Raw genomic sequence first — 15000 nt, 5'->3', positions numbered from 1 at the left:
AATTTGCATATGGGAGACTGTCCTGTGTATTTCAGTTGCCATGCTGAAAACCGACACTAGGAGAAGTTGGGTTTTTGCTGCAAAATTTGCGAGCTCGACCAAACAGGCCCTTTGCTGCTTGTGCGAGTCTTAGATGCTCCCATGGGGAGCGCAAGCACACTGAGACGGCACAGTCTGTTAGATCAGTAAAACAAACAGGCCGAGTCATGCTCACGTGGAGAATGCGGGCATCGATCCCGCTACCTCTCGCATGCTAAGCGAGCGCTCTACCATTTGAGCTAATTCCCCTTGCCAGACACGACCGCGGCACTCGACTCGTTGGCCTAGGGGTGTTATTTTCGCTATGGGCGCGTGATGTTCAAATCCCGGACCAGCCCGTTTTCAGATTTGCCACTTGATGCAACAGCACTAGCACAACCCTTGGCCGAACAGCTTGCACCCAAGTGGCCGGTTAGCTCAGTTGGTTAGAGCGTGCTGCTAATAACGCCAAGGTCGCGGGTTCGATCCCCGTACGGGCCATGAGATGTTCTCTGCCGCTTTCTGCTGCTTGTTGTGAATTTTGATGGAATTTCCGTGCAGTAAGTGGGAGATTGGCCGAAATAGCTCAGTTGGGAGAGCGTTAGACTGAAGATCTAAAGGTCCCTGGTTCGATCCCGGGTTTCGGCATTGCAAGCCCCTTTCTGAGAGCTATTTTTCCTATATGGCCCAAGCAGAGTGACCTTTTCTCCGTGACCCAGTGGGCCAGGTTCCCAACATCAAAAGGGTTCCATGGTGTAATGGTTAGCACTCTGGACTTTGAATCCAGCGACCCGAGTTCAAGTCTCGGTGGGACCAGCCCTGGAGCTATGAGGTTGAACACCCTGGAAGTCCGGTATTCTGTCACATTCTGCTAGCTATCAGATTGTGCTACCTTTGCTTTGGTGTGTCCAGAACCCTGGAAAACAACCACGCTATTTGTACTACTCCCTCCTAGCCAGGAAAGGTGCACCATACTGGCCACTGGGCTTCAGTAGGTACCCTGAGGTGCCTGGAGCTATGAGACTAAAATGTAGCTAGGGATGCATGGTGTCCAATTTGGTGTCTTAGATGCTCCCATGGGGAGCGCAAGCACACTGAGACGGCACAGTCTGTTAGATCAGTAAAACAAACAGACCGAGTCATGCTCACGTGGAGAATGCGGGCATCGATCCCGCTACCTCTCGCATGCTAAGCGAGCGCTCTACCATTTGAGCTAATTCCCCTTGCCAGACACGACCGCGGCACTCGACTCGTTGGCCTAGGGGTGTTATTTTCGCTATGGGCGCGTGATGTTCAAATCCCGGACCAGCCCGTTTTCAGATTTGCCACTTGATGCAACAGCACTAGCACAACCCTTGGCCGAACAGCTTGCACCCAAGTGGCCGGTTAGCTCAGTTGGTTAGAGCGTGGTGCTAATAACGCCAAGGTCGCGGGTTCGATCCCCGTACGGGCCATGAGATGTTCTCTGCCGCTTTCTGCTGCTTGTTGTGAATTTTGATGGAATTTCCGTGCAGTAAGCGGGAGATTGGCCGAAATAGCTCAGTTGGGAGAGCGTTAGACTGAAGATCTAAAGGTCCCTGGTTCGATCCCGGGTTTCGGCATTGCAAGCCCCTTTCTGAGAGCTATTTTTCCTATATGGCCCAAGCAGAGTGACCTTTTCTCCGTGACCCAGTGGGCCAGGTTCCCAACATCAAAAGGGTTCCATGGTGTAATGGTTAGCACTCTGGACTTTGAATCCAGCGACCCGAGTTCAAGTCTCGGTGGGACCTGTCGGACTTTTGGGCTTTCCAAGCAAAACCGTGTCAGGCGGGCCAATGTTTGTTCCCCCCAATACGACCCCCCGCCATTTTTCAACCAGAGCGCTCACACTGTAAACTAAATATGAGGTAATTTAAGCCACATTAGCACTTCATTCTTTTGACAGTCACATTGGGCCAACAGTATACAAGGTGTCAAATTTCAGTAAATACAAGTACAATTCAACAAAACAAGTTAAGCATGTATTAAACCTTAAAATGAACAAAAAAATCTACGCTTAGGCCAAAGAACAGGCCACGTCAAATACACGGCTCATGTGTACAGGCCAAAGGAAACACACAGGTCATGTTTACAATCTTAAAGTAAAATGTAATAATAAACTTACCAGAAATGACGGGAAGACAAATGGACGTTAAAAGAAAATGTTTCCCATACTAAATTGCAACTAAACACCCTTGGAATTTAAACCTCCAGCTGCTTGTGAATGAATATACGTATGGAAGCATTTCATGTGTGTGCTCAGTTGCCAAACTGAAGAACTGCTGGCTAAGTGTGGAAGTAGCTGCTGGACGTAGTGGAAGCTGCAGCGCTCGGCTCGTTGGTCTAGGGGTATGATTCTCGCTTCGGGTGCGAGAGGTCCCGGGTTCAAATCCCGGACGAGCCCGACTTTCAGTGTTCTTACGCAGCCAGACTCCAGTAGTGACCTGTACAGAATAGGGATGCCTGCAAGCAACCATAGAAGTGCATTTAAACCTATCGATTTTCGACCGGAGTACGAACGTTGATGTACACTTATTCCAATTTGAGAAGCAACTAAATGATCTCAGAAAGTTAAGCTTGTGCTCGGTCTTGCTTTGCGAATAAAATATACATATGGGATACTTTTGTGTGTATGTTCAGGTGCCATACTGAAGACAGAGGCTAGGACAAGTTGGCAAAATACATGAGCAAGACCTATCAAAGCCCTTTTCTGCATGTGTGAGCCGCAAACGCTACCACAGGGAGTGCACGCCTACTGTGATGGCCCGGTGAGTCGCGTCAAAGAAATGAGCACCAAATCACACTCACGTGAAGAATGCGGGCATCGATCACGCTACCTCTCGCATGCTGAGCTAATTCAACTTAAGGAAGCCAGGTGACTGCTTTGGCTTGTGGAAGCCGGCTGCGTAGTGGTGAAAATACGTATCCCGGAGGTTCTGCTGGGGCGCCTCGGCAGCTTGGCTCGTTGGTCTAGGGGTATGATTCTCGCTTAGGGTGCGAGAGGTCCCGGGTTCAAATCCCGGACGAGCCCTTCTTTAGACTCGTTGCTTAAAGGCAGGACAGAAATGTCCATGACAAACGGCAACGGTAGCCCTCATATCTCTTAACAGTGACAAAAGGCCTACAGGGTGCCACATTTCAAATAATTTCAAAGAAAATGCAACAGAACAAATCACACGCCTAAAATCTTTCATGCACAACATATGACAACCTCAGTTAGAATTTCTTTCAATGTGTTTTTATTTCTCTTTGGCCAGGCAAGACAAGATTGAAATTTCTGTTTGTCCACACGTATTTTTCAAATTGATTTTCAGATGTCTACTTGAGTGGAAAGTATGCATTTTTGACCTTAACCGAAGTTAACTGTGTTCCTGTGTCTCGATTTGTGCAGCTTTGCAAAAGGTTGCGGCTTGCCGGAAAACATGTGCTGACAAAAATGTGTACATTGAATGCATGTTGCCTTGGATGAAAGCTTCTGACAAATGCACAAATATCAACACAACGAAGAGATAGCGTAATAATCACAAGGCTCTGTATCCGCATTGAAGGCCTATCTCTGGGTTTAGGTGGCCTCCCTGATGTACCATTTGTATCTCCATATATCCCTGATGGCCCCAGTCTGGCGATCTGCCTGCCAGCCAGTTCCTCTAGGTGAGGTGTTCCTTGATGGCCCCAGTCTTTGTCTAAGCCAACAAAGATGCACATTGTTTGGTGTAGGCCGCCAGGTTGAACACCCTGGAAGTCCGGTATTCTGTCACATTCTGCTAGCTATCAGATTGTGCTACCTTTGCTTTGGTGTGTCCAGAACCCTGGAAAACAACCACGCTATTTGTACTACTCCCTCCTAGCCAGGAAAGGTGCACCATACTGGCCACTGGGCTTCAGTAGGTACCCTGAGGTGCCTGGAGCTATGAGACTAAAATGTAGCTAGGGATGCATGGTGTCCAATTTGGTGTCAGATGATTAATCAGAACTTTTTCTCAATCTAAAATCAAAACTTGGAAAATGCAACCATTATATGGCTTCTTAGATGTCACTTGATGTGTCAACATGCTTTCATTTGCAAGAGTCTTCTAGGATAGAGTGAATGGTGAGTGATATTCCAGAGCCACTTGGCATTTCTGACACTTCTTCATTAGTGTCATTGGCAATTCTTCACTAATGTCCCCTGCAGCGGTTGATGTGCAACTTTGCCATCATGCAAATCGAAGACATGGCTTTTTGAGTAACTGCCCACTGTGGTGACCGCTGGTTAGGAACGCAAATTTAAGAAAATACATCAACATTTACGCCAAGGTGTGTTGTAAATTTCAAGCATTTAGCATATACTACTATTGACAAGTACTCATTTTGACACTCTCCCACAATGAGAAAACACATTTCAAGAAATTAAATGAAAGGAAAGTGAAAAACATAGCTCATGTGAACAATCTCAAAATGAAATGCAGTAAGAACTAAACATAACCTGTGGACCAATCATTCCAATTTGAATGGCGACTAAATGCTCTCCGGAGGAAAAGTTTGTGCTCCCTGTTGCCTCGTGGCAAAATTTGCATATGGGAGACTGTCCTGTGTATTTCAGTTGCCATGCTGAAAACCGACACTAGGAGAAGTTGGGTTTTTGCTGCAAAATTTGCGAGCTCGACCAAACAGGCCCTTTGCTGCTTGTGCGAGTCTTAGATGCTCCCATGGGGAGCGCAAGCACACTGAGACGGCACAGTCTGTTAGATCAGTAAAACAAACAGGCCGAGTCATGCTCACGTGGAGAATGCGGGCATCGATCCCGCTACCTCTCGCTTGCGCCTACTGCTTCCCACCGAGTGAGCCAAAGTAAGCCCGCATAAGCCAATCACGTTTCTTCCTGTGGCTTACTTTTGACCAATCACGTTTCTTCCTGTGGCTTACTTTTGACCAATCACGTTTCTCCCTGTGGCTTACTTTTGACGAATCACGTTTCTCTTCTGTGGCTTACTTTTGACCAATCGCGTTTCACTCCCATGGCTTACTTTGGACCAATCGCGCGTTCCTCTCCTGTGGCTCACTTTTGACCAATCGCGTTTCTCTCCTGAGGTAAACTTTTTAACCAATCACCGGCAGCTATTATTATCATCTTTGAGTTAGCGATAGGTAAGTCTTGTTTACTTCGTTATTAAATTTCGGTCATTATTTGTTAATATAATGTGTATATGTTTGGAAAATTAAACTTGCCTATATAGCTGTCTAGCATGTATTGGACATGTTTTCTTCTGTGCAGTTTAACACGGTGGTTAAGTTCACGTTAGTTTAACGTTTGCAAATGTCATGACATTCATTAGACATTCGGCTTCATACTCATTAAAGTTTAACTCTCGGTTTTCAGTCCAAAACAATAAGAGATAACTGTGGTTTTATAAATGATATGTAACAATATCCTCATGACAGGAGGATGAAAGATAAACGTTCCTAAAATATCCATTTCATAGCGCAAGGACCCTTTTGGGGTAATATGTCTTTTATGTGCTATGAAAGGATATTATTAGGAAAAAATTGTCATCCTTCTGCCATTGGGTCGTATTGATAAATTATTTAATTGATTAAATAAAAACAGCAAATGCTAGAGTCAAACGAATTATTATTATTTAAATGAATATCAAATATAAAATCAACTTTACTGCAGTAACGTACGTCAGATATGCATAAACACATAAACTACAATACTGTTTGGCCTAAAGGTATCAAACCAACTTTAAATTACTTAGTATTATTCTCTATCATGCACAAGGCTTGTTTTTTAGATTCTTCTAGGCCCCTAGAATGGTGATGTTTACAGCTTTGGAAATAGAAGTAAATTTCAGACTTAATATTTCACTTATATTGACATATTTTATATACGGTATCCGAGATTCCTTCCCCTTTAGAAAACTCATCAGCAAGCCAGTTTATGGTCATAGCCATATTTATTACCACAGTAATATGGTTTACATGTAGCTTATTAAATTACCATTACACACTTAACGTCAGATTGCTAGAGGTAATAGTCTCTTCCTAATTTTCATTTCAGAAAATGTATGCGTATCCTGTTTTTCAACGGCAATCGGCAACATCAAGCCGACTCCTCATGGCACCATCAGCAGAGGCAAAGCGCCTAGAAAAGCTTGAGTCCGGAAGGGCCAAAAGTAAAGAGGAGGTGCTGGCAGAGGCTAGAGCTTTTGTCAGCACAAATGGTGGAGACCCCAGTGACCAGTTTTTAGTTCTCGCTCACTGCAAACTTCAGTTTGGGAAGTACCAGGGCCAGCAATTTAGATGGCTCCTGGAAAACTCTCTGGGGTATGCAGTGTATTTGGTGCTTAGCAGTTCCAGTGAGAAAGCCCATCCAAACCCGCTGTCAGAAAACAAACAGCTGTACTTGCAGTATACTTCTCTTATAAGAGAGATGGCAGAAGAAGTGGAGAAGTATAAGAGAAAGCAGGAAATGCAAGCAGAAGCCCATGCAACTGGAGACCAAGGCTGCTTGATGGTGGAGTTTGGTGACTTCCAGGGCCGGTCCATGAAGGATGTTTATGAGGACCAGAGCAAGCAGGCCCAAGCCCTCATCAGGTACCTGATAAAGGCAAATCCCAACCCCAACACCAACATGGCCATTTTCAAGACGTATGTCTTGAAAAGACAGGCTTCTGCTGTGGGCACCCGTGTATGCCAGCCTGCACCTCAAGTTGCATCCTCCAGTGCCTCTGCACCTCCACCTGCAACCTCCAGTTCCTCTGTACATCCACGTGCAACCTCCAGTGCCTCTGTACCTCCACCCGCAGCCATCAAAACTGGTGTACACCAGAGCGCCACTGTGAAAGCACTGTTGACGCGTGGCAAACATTTGTCTCCTTCACACCTGGCGAGAAAACTCATGTCACCAGTGAAACACTGTGAGTAGGACTGTGTGAATATTGAATTTTCCTTACAGCAGTTTTACATGTATTTATTTATCATTATGGCAAATTTGTTTTTTGTTTCCAGATCCATTGCTGCAGTCCACTTTACCTCCTCCAGCAGCAGAACCCCCAGTCACACATTTGACCCGAAGGCAGCTTTTCACTACTGGTAAGCACCATCTTACCTACATTTGTCTCATAAGTTTACGGTGAACAACATAACATAATAACATTTTTATTATTATTTGTGCTCCAGGCACTTCCGTTTCCCCTGCTGAAGATGATGATGATGAGGAACTGGTATTTGCTGCATCACAATGTGAAGCACAGCTAAATACAGGTGTGGCATATGACACACATGCAAATATTATAAGAATGTTTTTGTGAAAACGCAAAAGCAGAACATTTTTTTTTAAATAATCAACATTTTTAACAATTTTTTGTTTACAATACAGAATTATGTCAGATCTTGCCTCAAGCTGGATGTATGCTTTGAGCGCATTTCTTCGAAACCGTAAGGATGTTTAAAGGTGTTAGTGTATTTGGGTTTCCGAACGTACCCGTTGTTAAACAATCACTGCATAACTTCTTCACACCGCTTGCACTTCTCACTCACTCTTTAGCTCCACCTTAGCAGACAGGATGGTTGGGATCATTGTTGTAATTATTAGAGGAACATCTTTTCCTTAATGTGTCTGTGTGCATGCTTCATGTCTGTGGGCATCATTCATTTATACTGAATTCTCCACGCCTCATATCCTTGCTCCATTCTATCTAATTTACACATCAACATTTTATCCCAGCAAGCAAAAACCGAAACCCAATGTAGTCCAGCTATGATTAATCCACTTCTACCCTAAAATAACCTTGAATACATTTTTATGCTGTTCTTGCCTAAATAACTTTGAGATGTATGATATTCCATTATGTAAGCAAAGTCAACAGGTGTTCAAGGTGTTTGCTTTCATTTCTTTTATATTTCTTGTATCATCTATTTGTGTGCTATGGTTAGACATCTGTTAGACTTTCATGAGCAGCCCAAATTCTGCCTTATTTTAGTCAAAATTGCTTGCTGGGATCTTACATTAATAAAGTGTACACTGGGTTCTTTGCTTCTTAACACTAGTACCATTTTCCTCACTGTTATTCCTAAATCTAATCCTAATAATTATTAATACTTGTCCAAAATTCTGCTTCGCAGACTGTTTGTGGGCTGCTTTGTGGTATTTTACTATGAAATGCAACATTTATCCTTATATTGTTTTTGTTTTAATTCACTCAGAGACCTGTTCTGGTCCGTCTCCATCAGCGGAAACAGCAAAAGCACCAGGTCTTCCACATCATCCACCACCAGCTGAGCTTCCAGTTCACTGGAAAGATCATCTTCCACCTTTCCAGCATGAGTGGATACGGAACACACTATTTAAGGCCAACCCGCGAACCGGCAAGCCAGAACTAGTGTCCCAACTGAAGCTTTGGTGGTATCCTCCTCAGGTCCCTTTAATTCACACTCAGCCGCCCGCCTCACCTGACCTCTTCTTCTGTCGGCCCCTTTTCTTATGGATGCCGCTCAAGATGTGGCGATTTCCTCTTGTCTGTGTTCGACCAGACTGTGATAAGCACAAACTAACAGCCGCAGGACTTTACCGTACCGTGCGCAAAGTCTTGGACATCGACGGTTGGTATGATCTTGCCACTGAGTATCTGGAGTGCAAACGCTGCAAAAAGAAATATCCCGCCTGGTCCGAGGACATTTTGGGGCAACTGGATATGGGCCACCGCAGTCAGTTTCCAGCTTTGCTGACATACAGGTAATTCATAATGGCAATCATTCATTATTAGGCACTTTAATTTGTGATTCTTTTTACCAAATAAAGCATTTGCATGATTATACTGTTGTTTTTTAGATACTCATGTGACAACCGGGTGCTGAGGATGATGAGGGAGAGGACACAGGGCAACAGCGTGACACAGCTGTACAAGAAGCTCATGGAACAACACAGTGAGGCATGGACACAGCGTGTCCTTCAGTACCTGACTGCCTGTGAACCATTTACAAGGTCCTTCCTTGTGCAGCCACCTGTGTTTGCCGAGCCTCCCTCTTTACCTGCCCTACCTAAACCTAAGTGGCTGTTAGCCGTGTACGCCAGGGATGTTCTGGGCCGACTGCACGAGGTCAAAGCCAAAATTACATCTGTCTTGGGCTGTGTTCTAAAGATGGACTCCACAAAGAAGGTAGCACATCCCTGTTTCCAGAAATTTGCCATATGGAAAAGTGTGTATACATAATAAACAATTAATTATTTTATTTTTTGCAATAGGTCACAAAGAAACTTGCCGGTGCTGCTGCAGGAACAGCTGCCTGGTGCACAAATGTAGGAAACGAACACGGCCAAGTCCTTGTCTCTGTGCTGACAGCCGCAGAGGGACATGGACTGCACCCTATGGCAGCTGGCCTAATGAAACGCTACCGGGAGGCAGGAGAGGCAGCCCCGAAAGTGATGTACGTGGACAGAGATTGCTGCAGTCTTCATGGCAAGTCTCAGGTGAAGGTCATGTTTTCGGAGTGGGATGAGCTTGAAGTGCGCCTTGACATCTGGCATTTCATGCGGCGATTTGCTGCAGGTGTCACGACAGAGGCTCATCCGCTCTACGGGACCTTCATGGCACGTCTGTCCATGTGCATCTTTCAGTGGGATTCAGATGATGTGGCTGCTCTTCACCGTGCAAAGGAGGGTGAGCTGGCAGCAAAGAAGGCCGGCCACATCTCAGGAAAGGCGGTGAGTTCCCGCATTACCCGGAGAGAGTTGGCAATGCACTGCCGGAGGAGGACCAGGGGTGTGGAGGAGACCACCAGATTAATTGGATCTCTGGTTGATCTGTTTGACAGTGCGAGTGGTAAAGACACTCTGGGAGTTCCTCTGCTGGACCATGAACGGATCCAGCAGATATGGAAAGAACAGCGGAAGCACGTACAGTGTATCCAAGACCCAGAGAACTTTCCCCTCTACATGAAGACAGGGACACTGAAGAAAGGCAGTGTGGAGCTGTGCTGCTACAGATGTGCCCGTTGCTCTACCTCTTTGGAGTCATTCCACCTCCACCTAAACCGTTTTATTCCAGGTATTACATACATATGGATGAATTTTTTTTTAAAGTAATGTCACATCAATAAATGTCACACTCTACAGTAATATCACAGTTCTTTTCTGATGTCATAAGCATTGACAAAGCTGTCTTGCCAGTCACTAGTAACTCTGGTTATAATACCAATAATTATTTATGTAATTACATAGCACCTCATGTGCAGCACATATCTTGTACATGTGTGACACATATAACCATTTTTGTTTATCTGACTTTTAGGAACCAGTGCCAGTGATTCACATTTTCAGGCCTATCTTCTTGAGGGCTTGATGCGCTGGAATGATGACAGGATGGAAGATGCCATAAAAGGAGCGTCCTCCATCCGGACATATGGCAGTGCCATGAAAGAGGCTGTGGACAAGCTTTCCCGAACTGTCTTCGGAAAGCCCTGGGATGAGCGCTATCGCCCTCCTGGAGCATATACAGGCAAGAAATTCAATAATTTGTTCTTTTGTAATATTCTACTAAGTTATCTATTTAGCTTTTAATGTACTAGACTAGACAAATGATTAACAACACTTTTTTATCCTTGTAGGTGAATTGCTAGGAATGGAGTACCTTTACAGCCAGACTGGCAAAACACTTACTCCAGTGCTCCAGAACCCAGAGGAGGAAGACAGGCTGGTGGAGGAAGTTGATGATCAGGACCTGCAAGATGAGGGGTTTGAGGAAGAGATCATGGAGGACATCACAGTTCCAGTGCTGTATGAGGATGACCCTTGCCGTGATCTTGAAAACAGCCCCTCATCTTTGCCTCTGCATCAGTCCCCAGCATCGATGGCTGATGTGTCACTGGCTGAGCCGTCCACATCATCATCTCCTGGTGGAGAACAACAGCATCTTGCCCCTGCCCCTTCAGTACTGTCACAGTCATCTGACACTGGAAGCAGTATTTCCGACGAGGCTCAGGTAAGACACTCTAAGGTCTTTTTTTCAATTGCTAACAAGCATTCCTCCACATACTCTCCCTCTCTGAACCAATCTACTTTCCTTACCAACCTGTCTTCTTTTATCCATATTGCAAAATTGCTAAATAAGTTCCAAGATATCCCCTTCTAATACTGTAAATCATGGTAATGAGACTAGAGCAGAACACCTGGGTTGGCTTTCAAGTAAAACTGCAATTAGCTTAGAATGATTACTATTTTATTTTCTGCTACAATTTTCTATATTTTAAAACAATTACTGAAGAAATGGATTCAATTTGCCATTATTCTTTCGAAAATGTTTATAACAATTTCAAAAGCAGTGTGTTAGCATTTGAGAAATGTAGATAGTATACATAATACATTGTGTTTTGCAAGTGGTAAAGCATAAATGACAGAAGAATTTTGGAAGATGTGGATATTGAATGCATTGAACTGATGGATCATATTAACCTCATTACAGCACAGTGACATTAATGAGAAGTCCAACCCTGTTGGGTTAGTTACTTGTTCCTGCTGTGACAGGTTTCGACTGTGTACAGTTTTTAAATGCCCCCTTAGTATTGAACTTAAACAATGCTTGTTAGCAATTGAAAAAAAAACTCATTTTAATCTCGTTTTACTCCACATAAATTAACATAAATCTGCATTTACTAGGGAGCAGTCATTGGACCCAATGGCATCGCTGGGTGGGACAAGGTCCAGGATTTGGCTGGTTACCTGGTGGGTCTTCGTGAGGCTCCTTACCTTACTGACCAGCAGGTGACAGAGGCCATCCAGCTGTAAACAGCTCTCCTAGATTTCGATAAGCAGCGGATCAACTATCAGCCTCGACATCAGCCTCAGCTGACACAGGGGCGCTATAAGGCACCGAAGCGGTCTGGAGTCACACCAGGTGTGGAGAGTGTGAAACGGTGTCTGATTGGACATCCTGGGGGTCCAGCGCAGTGGCCCGACGCCAACCGCTTGGTTAATACCATTTGTATGAAGTTGTGTGCTTTACACAAGTCGCCAACCAAGAAAGATGGAGTTTGCACCCCCAGGTGGTCTAAAGTTCTTTCAGATTACCACCACATCCGAGAGTTGGTGCTTAACAATCCCACTCTGATGGATGAAACAACGATCCAGCTGTTTGAGATAAACCATAGGACACTCACTCAGTGGTAAGCATGGCACATCATTCGCTTCAAATTAACTGAATACTGACATACATATATATAATAAAAATTAATTTTTTCAGGTTTCGTAAGTGGAAGAATAGACAGGAAATGGGCGTCCTCGGTCAGGGTCTGACTCCATCTAACCCAATTCCTGTGGCTGATACGCACCTGCCTCCACCGAGGGAAAAATTGAATGAAGTGCCATCGACATCAGGCCCAAAACATCAATTTTTCCTTCCACCAAATCGTGAAGGACAGGCTCCTCTTCTGCGACCAGGTCGAAAGCCAGCTGCTGCCACCAGGGAGTTTCCCATTGCATCCGCCCCCACAGCATCAGGAGTTGTGCAGCCCATCGCACCTGCCCCCACAGCATCAGGAGTTATGCAGCACATTTTAGCACCCATCGCACCCGCCCCCACAGCATCAGGAGTTGTGAAGCACATTTTAGCACCGGGGTTGTCGTTTGGCACGGTAGTCTTTAATCCAGACATGACTGTGTCAGTGGTGATTCCACCTTCTGGTGCTTCGACATCCAGTGCAGTCCCAGCTCTGCCTGCTCCGGCGTCTGCTGCACCTGTGTCCCGTTACACGCAAAGGAACAGGCGCCGACGGGCTATGGAGAATGAAAGTGGTGTCCAGAAGAGGAAGTATGTGCGAGGGGTTACTTTTAACACGTGCAGCAAATGTGGGCAGCCCAAAACGAAAGAGTTTGGCCATAGCCGATATGGTAATGCCACATTTTGCTTGCGTGCCTCAAATGGCAAATCTTTAGAGGAATGGTTGGCAGAGCAGCGCCAGCAAGAAACATGTCAAACTCCACCACCTCAATAAATAACATCTTTCCTGTATATATTGTACATATGTGTGCGTGTGTGTGCTGTGATCATTTCAATATTTGTGTGTATTTATTTTAATAAAACATTTTACATCTGAAGTGTCTGTGGATCTGATAAATAAATCTGATAAATCATATCAATCAAATCATATCCCACACAAAAACACATCTTTAAAGAAACATTTTTATATAAACATAAAAAACATACAAATTGACCTTACTTACATTACCTTATAAACACGTAATATTCTATAAAAAAAGAAAAAACACAAAATAATGAATATCAATCAATATAATGATATGTCATAGTAGATAACTAATAGAGGCACAGTTAAATGAACCATGTTTTTTGTGGTAAAAGTGTAGTAACCATGCTTTTTATTAATTTTTATATAAACATAAACAACTAATATTCTTTTAAATAATAATATACACAAAATTATTAATATCAACCAATATAATGATCATAGATAATAGAGGCATAGTTAAATCAACCATATTTTTTGTGGTAAAAGTGTAGTATGGTTTTTATTCCTTTTTATATAAGCAGGTAATGTTCTTTTAAAAAAAATAATATACACAAAGTAATAAATATAAATCAATATAATGATATGCCATATAGATAACTAAATAGTAGCGTAGTTAAATTAACCATGTTTTTTTTGTGGTAAAAGCGTAGTAACCATGCTTTTTGGTGTATTGTTTACTATTAGCAAAACCATGTTTAATTTGTGGTAACCATGGTTTTACTACAGTACATTTTTTGTAAGAATTTGTTGGATAGTTCGTCACGCAGACCATGGGTTCGAGTCCAGCCCGCGGAGGGTGACTTGTTTCACATATAACTAAAACTACTGTAACATGACATAAAGCACAGGAAAATATCCCGAATATTGTTACAGGCGAAATCTGGTGCTGTGTAACCGCATTTTGCGTCTGTTTCGCTTGCGTGCGGGGGCGCAAAGATTGGGCCCCTTCCTTTGCGCAGCGAGCGCTCTACCATTTGAGCTAATTCCCCTTGCCAGACACGGCCGCGGCACTCGACTTGTTGGCCTAGGGGTGTTATTTTCGCTATGGGCGCGTGATGTTCAAATCCCGGACCAGCCCGTTTTCAGATTTGCCACTTGATGCAACAGCACTAGCACAACCCTTGGCCGAACAGCTTGCACCCAAGTGGCCGGTTAGCTCAGTTGGTTAGAGCGTGCTGCTAATAACGCCAAGGTTGCGGGTTCGATCCCCGTACGGGCCATGAGTTGTTCTCTGCCGCTTTCTGCTGCTTGTTGTGAATTTTGATGGAATTTCCATGTTGTAAGCGGGAGATTGGCCGAAATAGCTCAGTTGGGAGAGCGTTAGACTGAAGATCTAAAGGTCCCTGGTACGATCCCGGGTTTCGGCATTGCAAGTCCCTTTCTGAGAGCTATTTTTCCTATATGGCCCAAGCAGAGTGACCTTTTCTCCGTGACCCAGTGGGCCAGGTTCCCAACATCAAAAGGGTTCCATGGTGTAATGGTTAGCACTCTGGACTCTGAATCCAGCGACCCGAGTTCAAGTCTCGGTGGGACCAGCCCTGGAGCTATGAGGTTGAACACCCTGGAAGTCCGGTATTCTGTCACATTCTGCTAGCTATCAGATTGTGCTACCTTTGCCTTGGTGTGTCCAGAACCCTGGAAAACAACCACGCTATTTGTACTACTCCCTCCTAGCCAGGAAAGGTGCACCATACTGGCCACTGGGCTTCAGTAGGTACCCTGAGGTGCCTGGAGCTATGAGACTAAAATGTAGCTAGGGATGCATGGTGTCCAATTTGGTGTCAGATGATTAATCAGAACTTTTTCTCAATCTAAAATCAAAACTTGGAAAATGCAACCATTATATGGCTTCTTAGATGTCACTTGATGTGTCAACATGCTTTCATTTGCAAGAGTCTTCTAGGATAGAGTGAATGGTGAGTGATATTCCAGAGCCACTTGGCATTTCTGACACTTCTTCAT

General features: G+C 44.4%; 2 protein-coding genes and 10 non-coding genes across 12 annotated transcripts; 10 read left to right on the top strand and 2 right to left on the bottom strand.

Annotated features, from left to right (window-relative positions):
* Positions 1-215: 215 nt before the first annotated feature.
* trnaa-agc (transfer RNA alanine (anticodon AGC)) lies at positions 216-288 on the bottom strand. The gene has a single exon. It is a non-coding gene; the product is annotated as a tRNA-Ala (tRNA).
* Positions 289-593: 305 nt separating this feature from the next.
* Positions 594-666, top strand: trnaf-gaa (transfer RNA phenylalanine (anticodon GAA)). Its single transcript has one exon. It is a non-coding gene; the product is annotated as a tRNA-Phe (tRNA).
* A 96-nt stretch (positions 667-762) lies between these two features.
* On the top strand, positions 763-834 carry trnaq-uug (transfer RNA glutamine (anticodon UUG)). Its single transcript has one exon. It is a non-coding gene; the product is annotated as a tRNA-Gln (tRNA).
* A 334-nt stretch (positions 835-1168) lies between these two features.
* Positions 1169-1241, bottom strand: trnaa-agc (transfer RNA alanine (anticodon AGC)). The gene has a single exon. It is a non-coding gene; the product is annotated as a tRNA-Ala (tRNA).
* A 157-nt stretch (positions 1242-1398) lies between these two features.
* On the top strand, positions 1399-1472 carry trnai-aau (transfer RNA isoleucine (anticodon AAU)). Its single transcript has one exon. It is a non-coding gene; the product is annotated as a tRNA-Ile (tRNA).
* Positions 1473-1546: 74 nt separating this feature from the next.
* On the top strand, positions 1547-1619 carry trnaf-gaa (transfer RNA phenylalanine (anticodon GAA)). Its single transcript has one exon. It is a non-coding gene; the product is annotated as a tRNA-Phe (tRNA).
* A 96-nt stretch (positions 1620-1715) lies between these two features.
* On the top strand, positions 1716-1787 carry trnaq-uug (transfer RNA glutamine (anticodon UUG)). The gene has a single exon. It is a non-coding gene; the product is annotated as a tRNA-Gln (tRNA).
* A 581-nt stretch (positions 1788-2368) lies between these two features.
* On the top strand, positions 2369-2440 carry trnap-cgg (transfer RNA proline (anticodon CGG)). Its single transcript has one exon. It is a non-coding gene; the product is annotated as a tRNA-Pro (tRNA).
* Positions 2441-2995: 555 nt separating this feature from the next.
* trnap-agg (transfer RNA proline (anticodon AGG)) lies at positions 2996-3067 on the top strand. The gene has a single exon. It is a non-coding gene; the product is annotated as a tRNA-Pro (tRNA).
* A 1757-nt stretch (positions 3068-4824) lies between these two features.
* Positions 4825-11800, top strand: LOC129441129 (uncharacterized). The gene is made up of 9 exons (XM_073860425.1): positions 4825-6935; positions 7027-7110; positions 7198-7281; positions 8224-8752; positions 8849-9176; positions 9263-10064; positions 10308-10514; positions 10624-10997; positions 11672-11800. The coding sequence occupies exons 1-9, from the start codon at positions 6080-6082 to the stop codon at positions 11798-11800; spliced, it is 3393 nt and encodes a 1130-aa protein (XP_073716526.1). The 5' UTR covers positions 4825-6079.
* Positions 11801-11807: 7 nt separating this feature from the next.
* LOC129439418 (uncharacterized) lies at positions 11808-13005 on the top strand. The gene is made up of 2 exons (XM_055198026.2): positions 11808-12177; positions 12255-13005. Exons 1-2 carry the CDS (start codon positions 11999-12001, stop codon positions 13003-13005), a joined length of 930 nt encoding a protein of 309 aa, XP_055054001.2. The 5' UTR covers positions 11808-11998.
* Positions 13006-14501: 1496 nt separating this feature from the next.
* On the top strand, positions 14502-14573 carry trnaq-cug (transfer RNA glutamine (anticodon CUG)). Its single transcript has one exon. It is a non-coding gene; the product is annotated as a tRNA-Gln (tRNA).
* Positions 14574-15000: the final 427 nt, after the last annotated feature.

This window comes from Misgurnus anguillicaudatus, chromosome 22 (genome assembly GCF_027580225.2).
Source record: "Misgurnus anguillicaudatus chromosome 22, ASM2758022v2, whole genome shotgun sequence".
NCBI lineage: Eukaryota > Metazoa > Chordata > Actinopteri > Cypriniformes > Cobitidae > Misgurnus > Misgurnus anguillicaudatus.
This window is presented reverse-complemented; position numbering and strand designations above follow the sequence as displayed.